The 16128-nt window shown below is 38.7% G+C and overlaps 1 protein-coding gene across 1 annotated transcript in view; it reads right to left on the bottom strand.

Annotated features, from left to right (window-relative positions):
- Positions 1-16128, bottom strand: part of PCDH15 (protocadherin related 15) — a 711887-nt gene that overhangs the window by 95148 nt on the left and 600611 nt on the right. The window contains exons 23-24 of the mRNA XM_075025448.1: positions 14142-14258; positions 208-348 (exon numbers count right to left, since the gene is read on the bottom strand). Coding sequence (XP_074881549.1) covers positions 208-348; positions 14142-14258 — 258 coding nt within the window. The remainder of the gene's footprint in view (positions 1-207; positions 349-14141; positions 14259-16128) is intronic.

The raw sequence follows: 16128 nt of genomic DNA, 5'->3' as shown, positions 1-16128 counted from the left end.
AGGTTTCCTTCAGCTGCCTCCCTGTTTCTTCTGCCCTCCTACCAGTAGCACTCACATCCGTTAAAGAAGTTTCTGAAATCAAAAAGGCACGAAACACATGCCAGGAAGAAATTAAGGAAGTAAAGAAGCAACACAGAGAAACATGAAGGTAAAAGGAATTCCATCAAATGCAGGCAATGTTTACTGACAATATACATGAGTTCATACCTTAAACACTGTACTTGGCTCTTCATTTAGGTTTACTCGAGTTACTACACGTCCTGAGTTTTCATCCACATCAAAAATGCTGGCACTGTAAGGAAACTGGACAACGTCTACTTTGTATCGGACTCGACTTGCTGGTGTGCCCTGTAAGGCAAAACCAAAGCAACTTGCATATGTTTTTATTTTTACACATCTTATGAAGTTAGCAAAGGATTAAAATGCAACATTGGTAAACAGACCATCACAAACTAAACTTGCTGTTTGTCTTCCTCGTAACTGGGTTTGTTACTGAGGATCCCCGCTGCCTCCCCCCAAAACACTTTACAGTGACATCTGAGAGGTCCCGTAAGAAAAATGACCAGAGGTTTGGAAAGAAGAGAGTTGAAAACCCCATCCTTACAGACAGACAGAAGCAGCGGTCTGTTTTATACCTACTGAAATTTTCAAATAACAGAAGATGGGCATGGCTTAAGGTTGGTTAATATACCTTTCAAAACTATTTTAACATGTTATAAAAACTCCTTTGAAGTTCAAGAAACTTCTAAATGCTCTAAAAACTCCAACACTTATTCAGCTTGTCCTGAAACTTACAGTGTCTTGCTGCTGAAGATGGGAAGATGCGTGTTCTATTATTTTCTGAAAGTCAAGACTATAGTTCTGCACACAGGACAGTCCAGCCTATGTGACATTCACACATTTCTCTTTTTGGGGAAACAAAATGAAAACAGCATTGGGTTGCCTGGGCAAACCCACCATGCAGCCTAAATGGGCTGTTTTACATACAAATCAAACAGCAGCATCTGAAGGTTTTAATTTTCACCAAAGCTGAGTGATGAAGAACTAATACATTTCAAAATCCTCACCTCTAGGAAGTAAACCACAGATATTATAGGGCCTGCAGTGCTTCCAAACATATTCCAACACATGCTCTCTCTGCGGCTGAACTGTACAGCTCTAGCAATTTTAGCACAATCGTCTAAAAGCTCACATCCCCGCCTTCCTGATTGAAGAGGTGACCCTGCCCTGCACTGCAGGGCTGAGATGGTCACAAGTGCTTGTGTGAAGTGACCGGACATCTGTGGCCCTCCCTACCTGTAACAGAGGGCTGAGCGTTACCAATGCCACTTACTATTAGATATCAGAGCTGGCTCTAAGAACAACATCAGAAAACAAAAAGGAGAATACATTTGTCACATCAGTGGTAACAGAAAATGCAGTTTTGCCAACAGATTTTAAGTAGCCCCGTAATGAACCCTCCCCGCTGTTCAAACCCTGTTCCAATGACAAGGAACAAGCACAGACAGCCCATGCCTGTGTCACAAATTGTCTGCATGCATATGCACCCAAAAAATAAAAGAGGAATCAGAAGAGGCATTGCCAGAGGATATAATAGATGAATTTTTCAGATCAGTAATTCAGCATTTTCTAATAGAAGGCTATTTATCCGATTTAACTGTTTTAACACTAACTGCCTAAATAAATAACATTCATTATGAAGAATGAAGTTTCTTAAAGTATCCATCATATTCCAATGCTCCCATTCCAGCAGTCACCCTCCAGGGACCTTTAGGGGACATGGAGTAAACACCATGCCTGTAAGCACAGCCTAAGAGGCAGCTGCTCCCACATTGGAGAGACAGGAGGGCCCTGGCAGCTCGTGCCAACCTGCGTGATCTATCAAGTCCCCAAAAGCAAAATGGGTGGCAATGCTTGTCCCTGGAATCTCCACACTCCCACTGCTCCCTGGTAGCACCCCAGGCTCTGCTGCAACAGCCGCTTTCCCAGTGCCTGGAGCAGCTTCTCCGGTAGCGGCAGGATGGTTCCTGGCACCCATCTAACTTAAGAGCAGCAGACACTTCTGGCAGGAATCACTCAACCTCTTTTCAGATGAGATGAATTGTACCATCGATTGGTTAAAGAGGATCTCTGGGAGACAATACATTTTAACAGGTTACTTTCATTCTCAGTGACTGCCCCCTCACTAGTATTGATAGTGATCCACTGTTTTCAAAGATTAAAATGTGATGCAGCAGCAGGTTACTAAAGCAGTGAAGCCAGTATGAATATAAACTATATACTAAAGAACTGTGAGAAAAAGGAGGCTCAAAGAAGGGGTTTAAAACAAAGAAAGGGTTTTTTTGCACACTGATGTCTGAATAACTATTTTTCAGTAGACCAAAGTCTGTGTTACCGGGATACATAGACACGTGGGACATGTAACAAAATTCAAACTAGGTTATTTGCTAAATATGTTTAGGAGCAGATTCAGAGAAGCACTTGGAAACTGAGGTCTTACCATTAGTACGATTTCAGTTTCTTAATGCCTCTGAGTCTAGACCTCAGATTCAGTTTTGACCTTTACACTGTATTTAAAGAGACAAAATATCAGAGCCCACAGTTTCATTAATAGCAAATTGATAATTTTCATCTATATTCAGTAATGTAGTAGAAAACAGCTTTGTTGTTATTGAGAATATATTCAATGTACCATGTCAGCTACCAACTACAAGGAAACAGGGAATTTACTTTTGTAAACAGCAATAGAAACAGCTGCAAAAGTGCTTTACACTCACTAAATCATATCAACATTTTGTTGATACAACAAAAGTACACTGAAATGCTCAGTCAAAATACGTAGTCTAAACTAAAATCTTTACTGAAATGGATTTAGCACAGGTATTTTACATCATGCTAATGCATGCTACAGAGCTGTATAACATGGTGTCAGATTTTGCCACATTAACTTCTGATGAGGACTATTCAATGAATAAACCATACTTCACTGTGAGAAAAGTGACCCTTCAGCGAAGAATATTTATCTGAATTATAAATTGTAGGTAGCTTCTAAGAATTAAATTGGTGGTATCAATTTTACAGTCGTTAAATGAACAAGAATACTTAAGCCTAATACTAAAGGAGTAAGATCGACAACAAGGCAGCCAGGCCACCTCAGCCTTCCCCCCCATAAAGCCCTGCGCATGTAACACCTTGCACGTAAAGTGAAGTGAGACAGGGCTGGATGCAACCAAGACATTCAGAGAGTTTCTGGGGAGCCTTGCGCAGCCACTCCTCTGGCTGATTTTAACTGCAGCAGTGATGAGGCCATTGTCTCTTTGAGCCCTCTGAGGAAATCCAACCCAGGAAGGGTTTATTAGCAAGTACACCGCTACAGTGCCGCTGGCAAGTCAGCACCTTTAGCAACACAAGAACTGGGTCTGCCAGATGTGTTTTGGTGTTTAGTGAAGAAATATATGACACACCATATTTATAGTTAAAAGTACTTTATGGGACCATGCACACGAAAGAGTGCAAATTCTTGAAAACATGAGAAATTTCAGAGATCACACCATAACAGAGGTGATTATACAACTTTCCCCCTGGCATTCTCCGATTCAGTCATTTTTCTTCAACATTATAATTAAGAGAAAATTACCTGCTGAAATCCACTCTATTTGGTTTCAGAATGATGGTCCTCACATTTGCTTGGAAGACTAAAAGCTATCATCATCATTAAACCTGCACACACTAGGTAATTTGTTATTAAATAAACAAAAATCTCATCAGGTTATTGTTCCTGATATGACTATCAAGTACACTTTTCTCCTGTCATTTCTGAAAATAACAAAACAGGGATTTATTTTTTATTTACAACATTTTGGCACCAATGTAATTAGAAAAATCTCCAGAGAGATTTCCCAGGGAAATCTATTTAGAAGCAAGTTTTAATTATCTCAAATATTAATCATCTATTGCCTCTGTTCTAAATTAATTTAAATGCACTCCTATGTCTACAGCAAAACTCGAATATAGCAGATAATATTCTCAAATAAACCATACAGCAAGGATTGTACTTGGCAGGAATCATGCTCATTCTCTCAAACCAAAGTTTTCCTGAGAGTTCCAGACTAATGTGAAACTAGATCTAAAGCTCATCCAGCTTCAATTATTTCTTTCATTGCTGCATAATTCCTTACGTTTCCATTTGCTCTGGGGAAACAACATTCATTTGTGACACAGCTGACAGGTACGAAAATGTCCCCAACATTTGTTAGATGATCAGGCTGCGCACAGAGGCCCTGGGCGAAGAGGCCGTGGAGGGTGCACATGTGCACTGTCGAGATAACTCTCAACAGGCATAGAGAGGTTGCAGAGAAATTGTAATGCGATAAAGCCCGGAAAAATGGTGAGAATTGTAACACAACAATAACTTCTGTATGTTTTAATGTATATTTCTTCAAGCAATTCAAAAGGAAGCTAGGCTCATTACTTCCACTATTCAAACGGCTAACAGACATACAAAACCAAAGTGATCTTGCCCAGGAAAGAGTGGGGAAAATGCTTTTCACTTTCACTTGGAGTCTACTCGTGAAGATCCCAGATGCACATCTGGTACATGACCTGGATTTTACCCCTAAGTACTACTATGAAATAGTGGCATAACAAATACATACTTATTTACCAAGTCTCTTTGTACTCAATGCCACTTTCTGACTGAAGCCAGAAAACTTCTGAGGGTATTACAGATAAAATGTGAAACTGGTAAGGAGTTTAATAAATTACCTCCATCTGTAGATTTCAACGCAAATCTGAATGATGTGCATTGTAAAGAGTTCACAGTGTTATTACGGTAATTCTATGAAAAAAGTTGGAAAGTGATGCTAAAAAAAAATTTACAGGTGGCTGCACATGTTCTTTGTAATACACTCAAAGTAAAGTAACCATTAAAGGTGGGGCAGACCACAGAGTAGGTGAACAATTTCGGTGCATCTTATACCAGCTAAGGATTGTGAATGGTGCACTCGTGTACATTCACCCTAAATTAATTTATATAAACTCTAAAATTTGAAGGATTCTATTCTTTAGTATGCAGCTCAACAAGAGGGCCTGAAATTCTGAATTACTAAATCTGGAAATTCTGAATTATTAACTATAACAAGATGAACACAAAAAGAACATGAACTTTTAAAGCCATGGCATAAAGTTACTTTAAGAACTCATCAAATTTGCAGCATGTTTCCCATACACAAACCTCCAGCAGACACTATGAAATCCAACAGTAATGGTTTTTAAAAGATTCAGCCCTGGACTACCTGAAAAATGCTTTTATCTCCAATTAAATATCTGTGAAATGTCTAGTTAAATATCTGTTAGCATCTTAGTTTTAGTGGGTGCCTGTAAAACAATAAGGACAATTGCTCTCAATCTGACAAAAGGGCTCCATTGAACAAAAACCTTACAAGTTGTTACAAGATTGGATAAACCATTAAATTGGATGTTCTGGAGCTCTGGAAGCTGGCTGCTCATTAAAATTAGTGTTCTGCATCTGTTTCTATTGACATTTCAAATCAACAAAATCACAATATGCAGGGGAATTGCCCACAGAAGAAATATTCCAGCTTTTACAGTGATAAACCGTACAAAAAAAGGCATATACAGGAAAAGCAAACACCTCAAGTTATATCAATCCTGGGAATATTCACCTTCTGATAAATAAAGCAAGCAAACTAAGCATTTATCAAATAGCTCACGTTGTTCTCCTTTCAAAATATTTGGAGGGTTAAGAGCTTTGAGAACATAATCATGATCATCTGGCATCTTTCATTACCACGCCACTTCAATAAAGCATAAACTGTTCACAATGAAGAAAACTACTCTTTCTCTCCAAGGATGATCTCGGGTTTCCTTGAATAACTTAGGTATGGGTACAGCCATCTGTACAGACCTGCTGAACATAATCACAGATAGCCCCTTTGCCAAGCAAAAAAGCAACTACCATTCAAATCCCTCCACACGTAATTGTCTCGTTTAAAATAGATTTGTAAACTTCGCTACATAACAGGAAATAACCCAGGTTTAAAGCTCTTTTTCATCACCAAAACCTTCCCAGCCTTGAGACTGATCAAGTTTGACCTCAAAAGTTTCAAAGCAAACCATTGCTCTGCTGTGCATTTGGTTTGATCATTCCAGAGAGCTACAAGAGTCCTTTCACTTTCCTTTCTCTTGCTCCCAAAGTGACTGTCCCTGTCATTTTAATTCAGACTATACATTAGCTTGTGTAGGAAACAAAGATACTGTGCTTTTTTTTTTTGTGGCCAGGTACAATATGGGTTAGCATTTATTTTTAGTTTACAGCAAATCAAAACCCAAGACAGAGAATTGAAAGGCAGCAAGAGGGGCAGTTTAAAAGCAAATTCAGCTGTGTCTCCATACAGCTGCTGAGTGCAGAAGCGGTGACTCACTCCGATGGCCCAAGTAGTATTTAGATAGTGGTTCCATGCCTTTTCACTTGCCATTCCTGAAGCATTTTAAGAAGCTCTGCTTTTGGGCAGGCCACTTATTCTTTGAGAGCTAAGCTCTCAAACTGAGCACTGAGAGGGGAAATGCTATTAACAGTCCTGAGGAGTTTTTCAGTGGCTGATTGACATTGAATTGAGGGATTTATGCATCTGTACCAACGCTGATACAGGCTTCAGATTTCTTCAGCTACAAAGGATCATATATTTGCCCAGAGAATAGATGGCAATAGATGCTAGCTGGGGATGCTAAAGACTGTGCTAATAAAACTCAGAAGCGTAGATGAGAAAGTTAGCTGTTGACTTTGTCCAGGCTTTGGGGACTCCAGGTATCTTTCCCTGTAAAGACTTGAAAATACCTCTGAGAGAAACCAAAGCTGCATACATTTGTGTTAGCTAAGGCAAAATAGCACTTAAAAATAAGTATTTTTCTATAGGATTTTATTGCATCTGCCTTAGTTGCTAGAAGCATTTCTTTGGCACTTCCAGAAGAGATGCAGTGTTTCTGTGGTTCCCCAGCCACACAAAACCCTTACAAAGTTACATGCCTCACACAGGATACCTGCTGGCACCTTTCACCATTTTTTACTTTGTCTTTTGGTCAGATCACTGTCTTCAACCCGAAAGAGTCAGTGGGGAGATTAAACTCAAATAGGGTCAATGGAGTTCTTCCAGGAAAGAAAGCAAGGAGTTTATAGTGAAAAAACCCCAGTGTCTCTCACTAGTTTTATCATATTTCTGTCTGGGACTACTCAGACACCCATCTACACTGTATACAGTAAGTCAAACTTGTCTGGGGCTCACTGGAGCCAACTTTGGCAATGCAAATACAGCAAAGCCTGTTTGAGTGACTCTGCACCCTCGGTGCTTGGGAAGTCCAAGTGTGTTTTGCAGGTACAGCTTCACTGCGAAGGGCTCCAGAGTTGCCCTGAACAAGACACTTGACCATGATGTCCAACAGCCTAAACTTATCCACTCCTAGATACTAAGAGACCCCAGATAAATAGACAAAGTCCTTAAGCTCCAACTGGATAACACTTCTGGAAAGAAAACTCAAGATGATATGTGAGGGAAACCCTCAACATACAAGTGTCTCTGCTCTTTCCCACTTGCACAGTGCAGCCTCCTAACCCAGTGTTATCACCCTTTTAGTGCCGTTTGCACAGTGGCTGTGATGCCTCACTCATCTGCTTCCTCAAGATTACCCCCCATGCAAACAGTACAGCTTTTCTCAGCTGGTCTAAAAGCTACCTCCCTCACTTCTTTCAGATCTCTACACAACTAAGTATTTTGAATACACAAGTACTTATACCTTAAAAGGATTATTCAAATGCTAAATGGAAAGTGTGCTCAACAGCCTCAACAATTTCAATTGCATTTTTCTTTAAATTGAAGATTTTTATTTTAGTAAGATTTACCAGTTATTTAGAAAAAAATCCAAGCTCTACTCAAGCTTTTCTTTGGCAGACATATAACCATGGCTCTAGTCTATTACCATAATTCTCTCTGTCTCCCTTGGCCTGTTTTTGTTGCCTTCTGCTTGGTATTTTTGTACCCCTTACATGTAGTTTGTCTGGAATTAGATGTAAGGTCTTCTGGGAAAGACAAGGTGAGCAATTATAGGATGTAACTAAGTAATCTGAAAAATGAAATATCGTATAACTATTTTAAAACTGTAGAAAAATATACTGTGGATTGCTCCAGTAAACTAAAGGACAGTATGTTGATTTACCATATTTCATGAAACACATGTAAATCAACATTTACCAGATTTCAATGACCAGAATGGTATTTCAAATTAGAGTATGACAAATGTAAAAGGTACTTCTGAAACATAACTTATATTCTCAGTCACTGCAAAAAAAGTGAATTCAAAAGGAAAAGAAAGGAAAAGAGAAACTGGTGAGAATTTAAACTGACATTTGCTCAAGACAGCCCTTCAAATCCTGCCCTGGCCTTTAGTGAAAAGCACTGGTTTCTATGTATTAATTGACATTTCACTAAGGACCTGAAGGAATAACTATCAGAGATCTCTTGGCTTTCAGGCCAAGATATCTTGACCACTTTGAAATCCACAGGTCAAAATAAAAACATAACTAAATACCTACTTGGAGGCATTTGAATCTAGCACAGATAATTTTTGGTTTAATTTACTGACTGTTAATAGTAACCAGAAATCCATGTTTTTTTGCAACCAATCCAATCCTTTTATCAACAGTTGCATTCTAATGATGGCTTAATGTTTTAGGCATCAGTTAAATTAAGAAAATTACACATCTTCATCCTGACTCAGACATTCATTTGTTCACACATCTACACATTCGTACATGTAAGATACCCTAAGTTGCAAATAATTTACTGCATGGAGATTTGATGAGGGGAGTTTTTTTAAAGAAAGACAAGAAAACCTTTAATCTACATCTCCAATAAATTAATCAAACAGTACTTCATTTAAGAGTAAAGGGTCACTCTTGTCCCCTCTGACTATTTTTGAAGTGTATCATAGTCACTCGTGGCACTTCCACACCTATATGCTATAAGTTTGTAAATCACTTAGAAAATACACTGCTACTGTAAACCAGAAAACTCTATGTCACAGGTTTCTTTCAACCTTTTATCTTTCACCTACATTACTGTTTGTACCCATGCCACCCTCACTGACCATTTAATGCTTGCATTTGTATTTATATTTATGACTTGTCCTTTAAAAGTCAAAAGCCACAAAGCCATGATCTTTTCTCAAGAACATCACTGAATGAGCACTTCTAGAATAAAAAAGTAACACCGTAGGTAAAATACCTTCATCCTTTCCTACAGATGATGATTTATTAAGGTTGACTTCACTGGCATGAAATTTTTTTCTACCACCTACATGCCTGTCAGCGCTGCTGTCACTTTTGCTGTTGAGGGACTAGTAGGAATAACAGGACAACACCGCAATAGCCCCAGTCGAGCAGCTAAAGGAGGAACGGGCTGAGGATGGCGCCTCTGGGGTGAAATGGAGGACCAAACTCCACTGACACCATTCAACACCTCCTTCTTACCCCAAACCGGCTCTTCTGCTATTGGAAAATTCAAATTTGCCTTATCTGCAGAGATATCACATGCAGGTGCTGAGCTTTTCCATTTGGATTCTCATACCATCCATATTAATTTGACAATGCAGAGCAACATTGGGATTTGCTGAAGATAGCAGGCAGTCTCTGAAGAGCTGATTAGGTCTGAAAAGCTTTTATTGCAGATGATGAAAAAAATCTAACTTGTCTTTTGTTCTGGGCTGAGTTTAATGCTGACAGGGGAATAGTTTACATTACTTGTAAAATGACAACAGAAAAATTCAGGCATGGATACTTCAAATTAGTTAGACTCTTATTAGACCTACCCTGATAATCAGCCATATTTTAAAGCCACAATTATTTTCTTAATAGGTATATATTTCTTTTCCTGAACTGATAAAATAGATGTATTAGCACTGTGCAAATAAGATTCCACCAGGTTAAAAAACCCCAAACACACAACTAAAGTATTGATGATGATAACTAAGAATATTCCTTCCCTTAAGGCAAGTTTAGAGGAAGGTACTCTTGCTGAACAGAGAAAAGGTTGTGTGTTTTTTAAAACAATTTCTGGTAAATTCATATCAAATACTTTGTGACACCACTTAATGTCAAAGCCAGCTCCAGATAATACAAACTTTCCATTAGCACAAAACATCTAAACAGGTTGGCTCAGTCAGAAAAAGAGACAAAGCCATTTATGCCTGATGGTTTTCTCTTATCTTCTTTTTTTTTATTTTAAAAGTAAAAACTATCAGCTACTAGTTTGAAATAAAATACCAACTTTCAAAACCTATTTTTAAAGCTTTCCTCCATAGCTGGCTAACTTTTATGGCTATTGTAGTCACTGAATGCCTAAGGGTAGCTTAATTTCTGTCTTCATAAAAACCAAAGAAATGTAACAGTTGATTTTGAAGAACATTATCTTAACATTACTGTCATATGCATTTATGCCTGTTATAATGGTAATAAACAAGATCCCACATTCAGTTATTTTGATCTCTCTCTCATGCATGTGCATAGATTTCTCCACAGAAGTAGAAGCGATCCCCACATCTTTCAAACATAAAACACTCAAAACCATATAAAAGAAATCCATATAAATATATGAAGAAATCACAAGAAAGGAATCTGGGAGAAATAGGCACTTTAGTCAGGTTTTTATTCTGCCATTCTCATACCACCCAGAGATGGCTGTCATTACCCACTGCACAAAATAGCACGCAAGATTATCCATGTCCAGTTTCTACATTTATCTGTTCAAGTGACAGTGACAGAAATGTTAGAAAAGGAGAAAGTTCAGGAGGCTTTGGGTTTTTTTAAAAGAAAAAGTGGAACACTTGCATTAGGAAAATATGCAAATAACTGTGCATTAGGAAATGCCAATTCCACAGGACTAAGTATTGTTATAAATATATGTTAATTAGTTTCTGAACTATTTTGCTTCCTCCAGTATCTCAGTGATATCTGAGATACATTAAATCCAGGGATTATAAAATGGAGCTTACATCAGAATGGGGAAATACTTTATTGCAGCCAGAATATCTTGTTTTAAGGCAACAGATACTATTAAATAAAAGCTGCACAAAAAGCAAATTAACAAGTGATTCTCTAGCACCAATGAACATTTTTTTTTTTTCTATCTTCACTAACCCATTTATGTTGAAATTTCCATGGAATAGAAATTCATCTTCTTGCCCAGTTTCATTGATCCTTAACATCCTTTTCTGCAGACTTTTCTTAAAGGTCAGTATGATAAACCTGCTAGGACCAAATATGTACTGGTGCAAGGAGCAGAGACAGGTCCGTAGGACTGTGTATTTTAGATTTCTACTGTGGCAATCAAAAAAATCACACAGTTTCCAACAGTCATGCACAGGCAGTTTTCCCCACTCTCCACTGGCAGATCACTGTGAAGCAGCTCCACTTGTGATATGGGCAGAGTGTTTCCTTTTGAATTATTTGCTGCTAACTGCTGAGGATGAGCAGTCTTGAAGGGAAATGGTGTTTCCTGTCTCCCTGGTACCCAAGTCATTCTGAGGGAGAGCAACAGAGAATCTTCTCCAGCTAAGCAGCATCTGCTGAACTCCCTGAAATGCTGAATGCAATTCAGACCCATTTATGTGCAGGGAAGTTTTACTAATTTAATGGTAGTACTCCAGAAGTATGAGTGCTTTATTCAGGAAGAAATGCTAGTAAAATGAGCTAATACCTTTGTGCAATATATAGTGTAAACATAAACCTTGCGGTCTTCTAATGCTACCCAGAAACTTTGCCCACTTTGATCTCAATTTCCACTCTGTAATCCCCAGGTTATTGCACCTACCATATGGAAGAATAAGACATTCATGAAACATGACAGTAAAAGTCATTCACAGAGTAGAATCAAATAGTCTTAAATCAATTTAAAAATTGTCTTCCAGCACATCTGAGCAATGAAGCCTACCTTTCCCTGCAAATCACTGCTTTAAACAGTGACTAAGACGATGGTGGAAGCCTAGGCCTGGTGTGCCCCAGGGAACAGTGAAGGAGGTCAGACAAAAGCACCAGACTTACACAGGCAGTGGGAGCAAGAGTGTAGGTAGGCCACAAAAATATGGACACTTACAAAGCCCTCTGAAGGGCTGTAGCAGGGAGTTCTACATTTTAAACTTCTACAATGCTACTAGAGATATATCCCCTTGCTTAAGCGTAATGGTTCCAGTCCAGAAAAGGACCAGGTGCTGTGGGTACAAGTCTGGTTAACCTTGCATGTCCCTGATCTTCACAGGTGCTGCAGCTTGTTACCTTTATAGCAACTTCCTAGCTTGGAAGACTTCCTTCCACACACCTGCAGATATACCTCAAGTTTGTCAGAAACTGTGGCCAGCCTCTTTCCTGGTAGTTAAGATATTTTACATGGAAACAGAGCTAAAGGTTTGAATCCTTCAGTCAGTGGAGGGAAGGCAGCCTAGGCCTCTAACATCCTATGGAAAGGCTTTTCCTAGCAACATTAATAAAACAAGATACAAAGGGAGGAGAGCAGGCACTACCACTACTATATCATCTTTCTCCTGCTGCATGCTAAAAACTATGAGTACACCCAGATGTGTCTTTGAAGGAAAATGTAGGTGCCTGCCACGAAGAGAACTGTCCTAGGCTATGCATTTTTAAAAGCACCTCTAAAGCAAGACACTAGAAATTCCCACTTGCCTCTACTGATCAGTCTAATGTATACATGAGCTGACTATTCTGCTTCACAAAGCAAGCAGATTTGTGATTAATATGTTGGCTGGTTGGGACCCTATTCTAATGTGCCTGTGCTCTATGGAAGGAGCTTAACACACACCTCAGGCTCCATTCTGCAACCCAACCGCCCAAAATCAGGCACCAACGTCTCTTATACTCCCCTTCAGATTGTCCAAGACTAGCCATTAAGGCAGACTTCTCTCCATTTCTTTTGTTTACTGCTCAAATGATGTCTATGTCCTCTGCTGCCATATTCCTTCAATAGTCTGTAGCACTATTAATTGATAATGACTGCTATTCATTACCTACTTGATAATACTGTCTTCCACATACTTTAAACAAACAATAGTCCAGATCTTCAGCCGTTATAAACTACCTTAAATGCCTTCAAGTTCAGTAATACCCAACTGATACATATCACCTACAGGGAATTTACTTACCTTTGTGTGTCAGGACCTTTTACAAGGGGATAGCAGATCTGTCCTTACAGAAACACTGCCTTAGCATTTCTGTCCTTGGTGGTAAATAAATTACTATGTAGCATATTTAGCTAAGGTACAGTTGGTTTGTGTCAAAGCGCTGCCATCATTTTAACATGCATGGCACATTCTCTCTGAACTCTTCTCCCTGAGGATTATTCTCCTTAATATGCCAAATACTAACAATTAAAAATTAAACCTGGCTGGCAGAACATCTTTGGCTTTTATTGCCCTCAGTGTATCATCTGGTCAGCAATGTTCATCAACCTCTGATTACAAAAATTGATATTACCTTTTAGAATAGCTAACAAGTCAAAAATATGTGCCCAGTTCTGTCAATCAAGTGCTTCACCAGGGAACAGCATAAAAGCCAGTGGCAGAAATAAACTTTATCCCCAAAATAGGTGCACACGGCTCAAATGCTGTTCATCCAATAGGGCTGGCTGGTGAGCTGTACAGTTCCACATAACCCTGTGATGACTCAGACTGGAAATGCACAATGACTGCAAAATCAAGAAAGCAACAATCTTACAAAGTTGTGTTCTGTTTCCTCTTTAAGCTACAAAACTGTATCAAAGACAAGAACGGCTTCCCTTCCTGCCTATTGCTCTTATTCATCTACACTGTGAAGTCAGATAAAGAGCTTTCCAAAAATCTTCCTGAAGAAAGGAGCTGTATCACTGATTTGCCAGCTTCAGGAACAATCATTGTGCAGCCTCTGTCCAGAACGACAAAGGACAGGCAGACATAAAAAATGTATGAGTTACTGCTCTGTGAAACTCATAATAATCACCTTTGTTGTTCAGAGAGTTAGGTCACTTGTGAGGGTTAAAGATTTTTCTCTCTTGGGTGCAGAGTATTAATAGAACCATTTTGCTTACCGGAGGATCTTGATCCTCAGCTGAAACAGTAGTGATAACAGTGCCCTTGACTGCATCAGGAGCAACCATTCCCCTGTAGAGCTTTTTGCTAAATACTGGAGAGTAATCATTCATATCCTGCAAAACATAATTAAGAGTTTAGTTCTGAAGTTCAAACAAAATTATAGACGTGTTCACAATCGTTTTTTTCAAACTCTACCCAATCACTCCTTTCTCATTAGGGAGCCTATTTGCCATTTAGTCTCTCTCGGCTCTCAATTCCATTTCCACCACACAAAACTAGCACACAACGGGAAGGTGGCAAAGTTTCAGAAAATATATTCATGTGAGACAGATAACAGAAGGAAATTCTGCAGAAAAACACACAGTCTCATGAGTAAACAAAGCAGAGATTTCCATGACACCTGCTTCTCAAGCAGTGGGCCACAACAGGGCTTTGCTAATTTTCTAAAATGAATGAGCTGCTGCTGCTTGACAGTGTTTGTTACCTCTAATATGCAATAAATGAATAGAAAATATAACGTCAGATGAGTACCAACACCTCACGAGAGCTTAAGATAGTGTTCTTCAGACTGACGTGTACGTTGTTCAAAAAGAAGCTTCAAAGACTTGCGTTAAGCCCAATTTCATTGACGTAGTAGCATGTGTACGCACATACGTATACTGTCACACCTATATATGTGTGCACAGCTATATATGTATATACACATTCATGGGTACCTCCTTGTGCGAAAGATGTAACATCACTCAAACACCAGCTGTGTGGGATTGTGCGAGCTAGCACTAAGGTAGATGCAGCTCTCAGTGACATGATGCCCCATGCATCAGGAGCTGTGAACATTTAGAAACTCAACCAGCATCACGGGTTATTAAAAAGGCACTCATTCTGACTGTCATAAGTGTCAGAAAATAATTTTTTGTCAAAATTCTCTCACAGAGTGCTCCAGAAAATTTATCTGTATATTCCTTCAAAAAAATTAAACATACATGTCTAAATCACAATCTTTATTCTACTAATAAAACCAATTTCTAGGGTTTTTTTTTCTGCAGAGCTACCTCCCTAGCTTGAATTCTGTTGAGAACAGATTTCTTCATTTTTTTGCATACTACTGTTTCCATTGTTTTGTGCATATGGATAACAATTAAATTTTCTGGGTTTTTTTTTCAGAACAAATACGAAGCATCATATGCCTTCAGCACACAACAGTGACTTTACTGATCCACAAATGAAGAGCAGACTTTTTTCCCCTTAAAGCAGAATGTGTGCCTGAGCTCTGGGGGAATACGGGTGCCAGACGCCTCTTAGGTAACCCACACAAACACAGGTACTCAAAGTTTATACAATGATGCCTCTACCTGTTGTCACAGCTCTTCATGCTGCAAACGCAATATGCTGATACTGGCTAGCGTGCTATATTACACAATAATTTAAAACATTCATCCGTATCTCACCAGAGGAAACAACAGTATAATAAACATCTATTAAAAAAAAAAAAAAAAAAAAAAAGACTGTTACAAGTCTATGTAGTAAATGCCTGAATGATTAACGCGTTCTGTTCTGTTGAAGAGTTGAATTGCAGACCTTTCAAGGCACTGGAAATGCTTTTTCTCTGATTTTCAGATTTTCAAAGAGACAACTAGATCATCAAAAAGTGACTACTAGGCAATTCAAACTAGGAATGCATTCAAATGAAAACATTTTGGAAAAACATTCAAGTTGAAACGGATTAGCATTTTGGCATGGAATTACAAGCACTGAATCTTATAATTTCAATTTCTTGACCTGTTTGCAAGAATATAATTTACTTCATGTGAGAATTAAATACCCAGGATTATTTTACATATATAATCTTGTTTCTCACAACTCTTCAAAGTGACAACATGCTTGTAAAATAAGCTATCTTTTGTTCCATTTTGCTCCCAGAAACTCCACTCCAGATCAATATATCGCTGTGGCAAAGAAACCAATATCATACAGCAATCTCAC

Source organism: Buteo buteo, chromosome 4 (genome assembly GCF_964188355.1).
Source record: "Buteo buteo chromosome 4, bButBut1.hap1.1, whole genome shotgun sequence".
NCBI lineage: Eukaryota > Metazoa > Chordata > Aves > Accipitriformes > Accipitridae > Buteo > Buteo buteo.
This window is presented reverse-complemented; position numbering and strand designations above follow the sequence as displayed.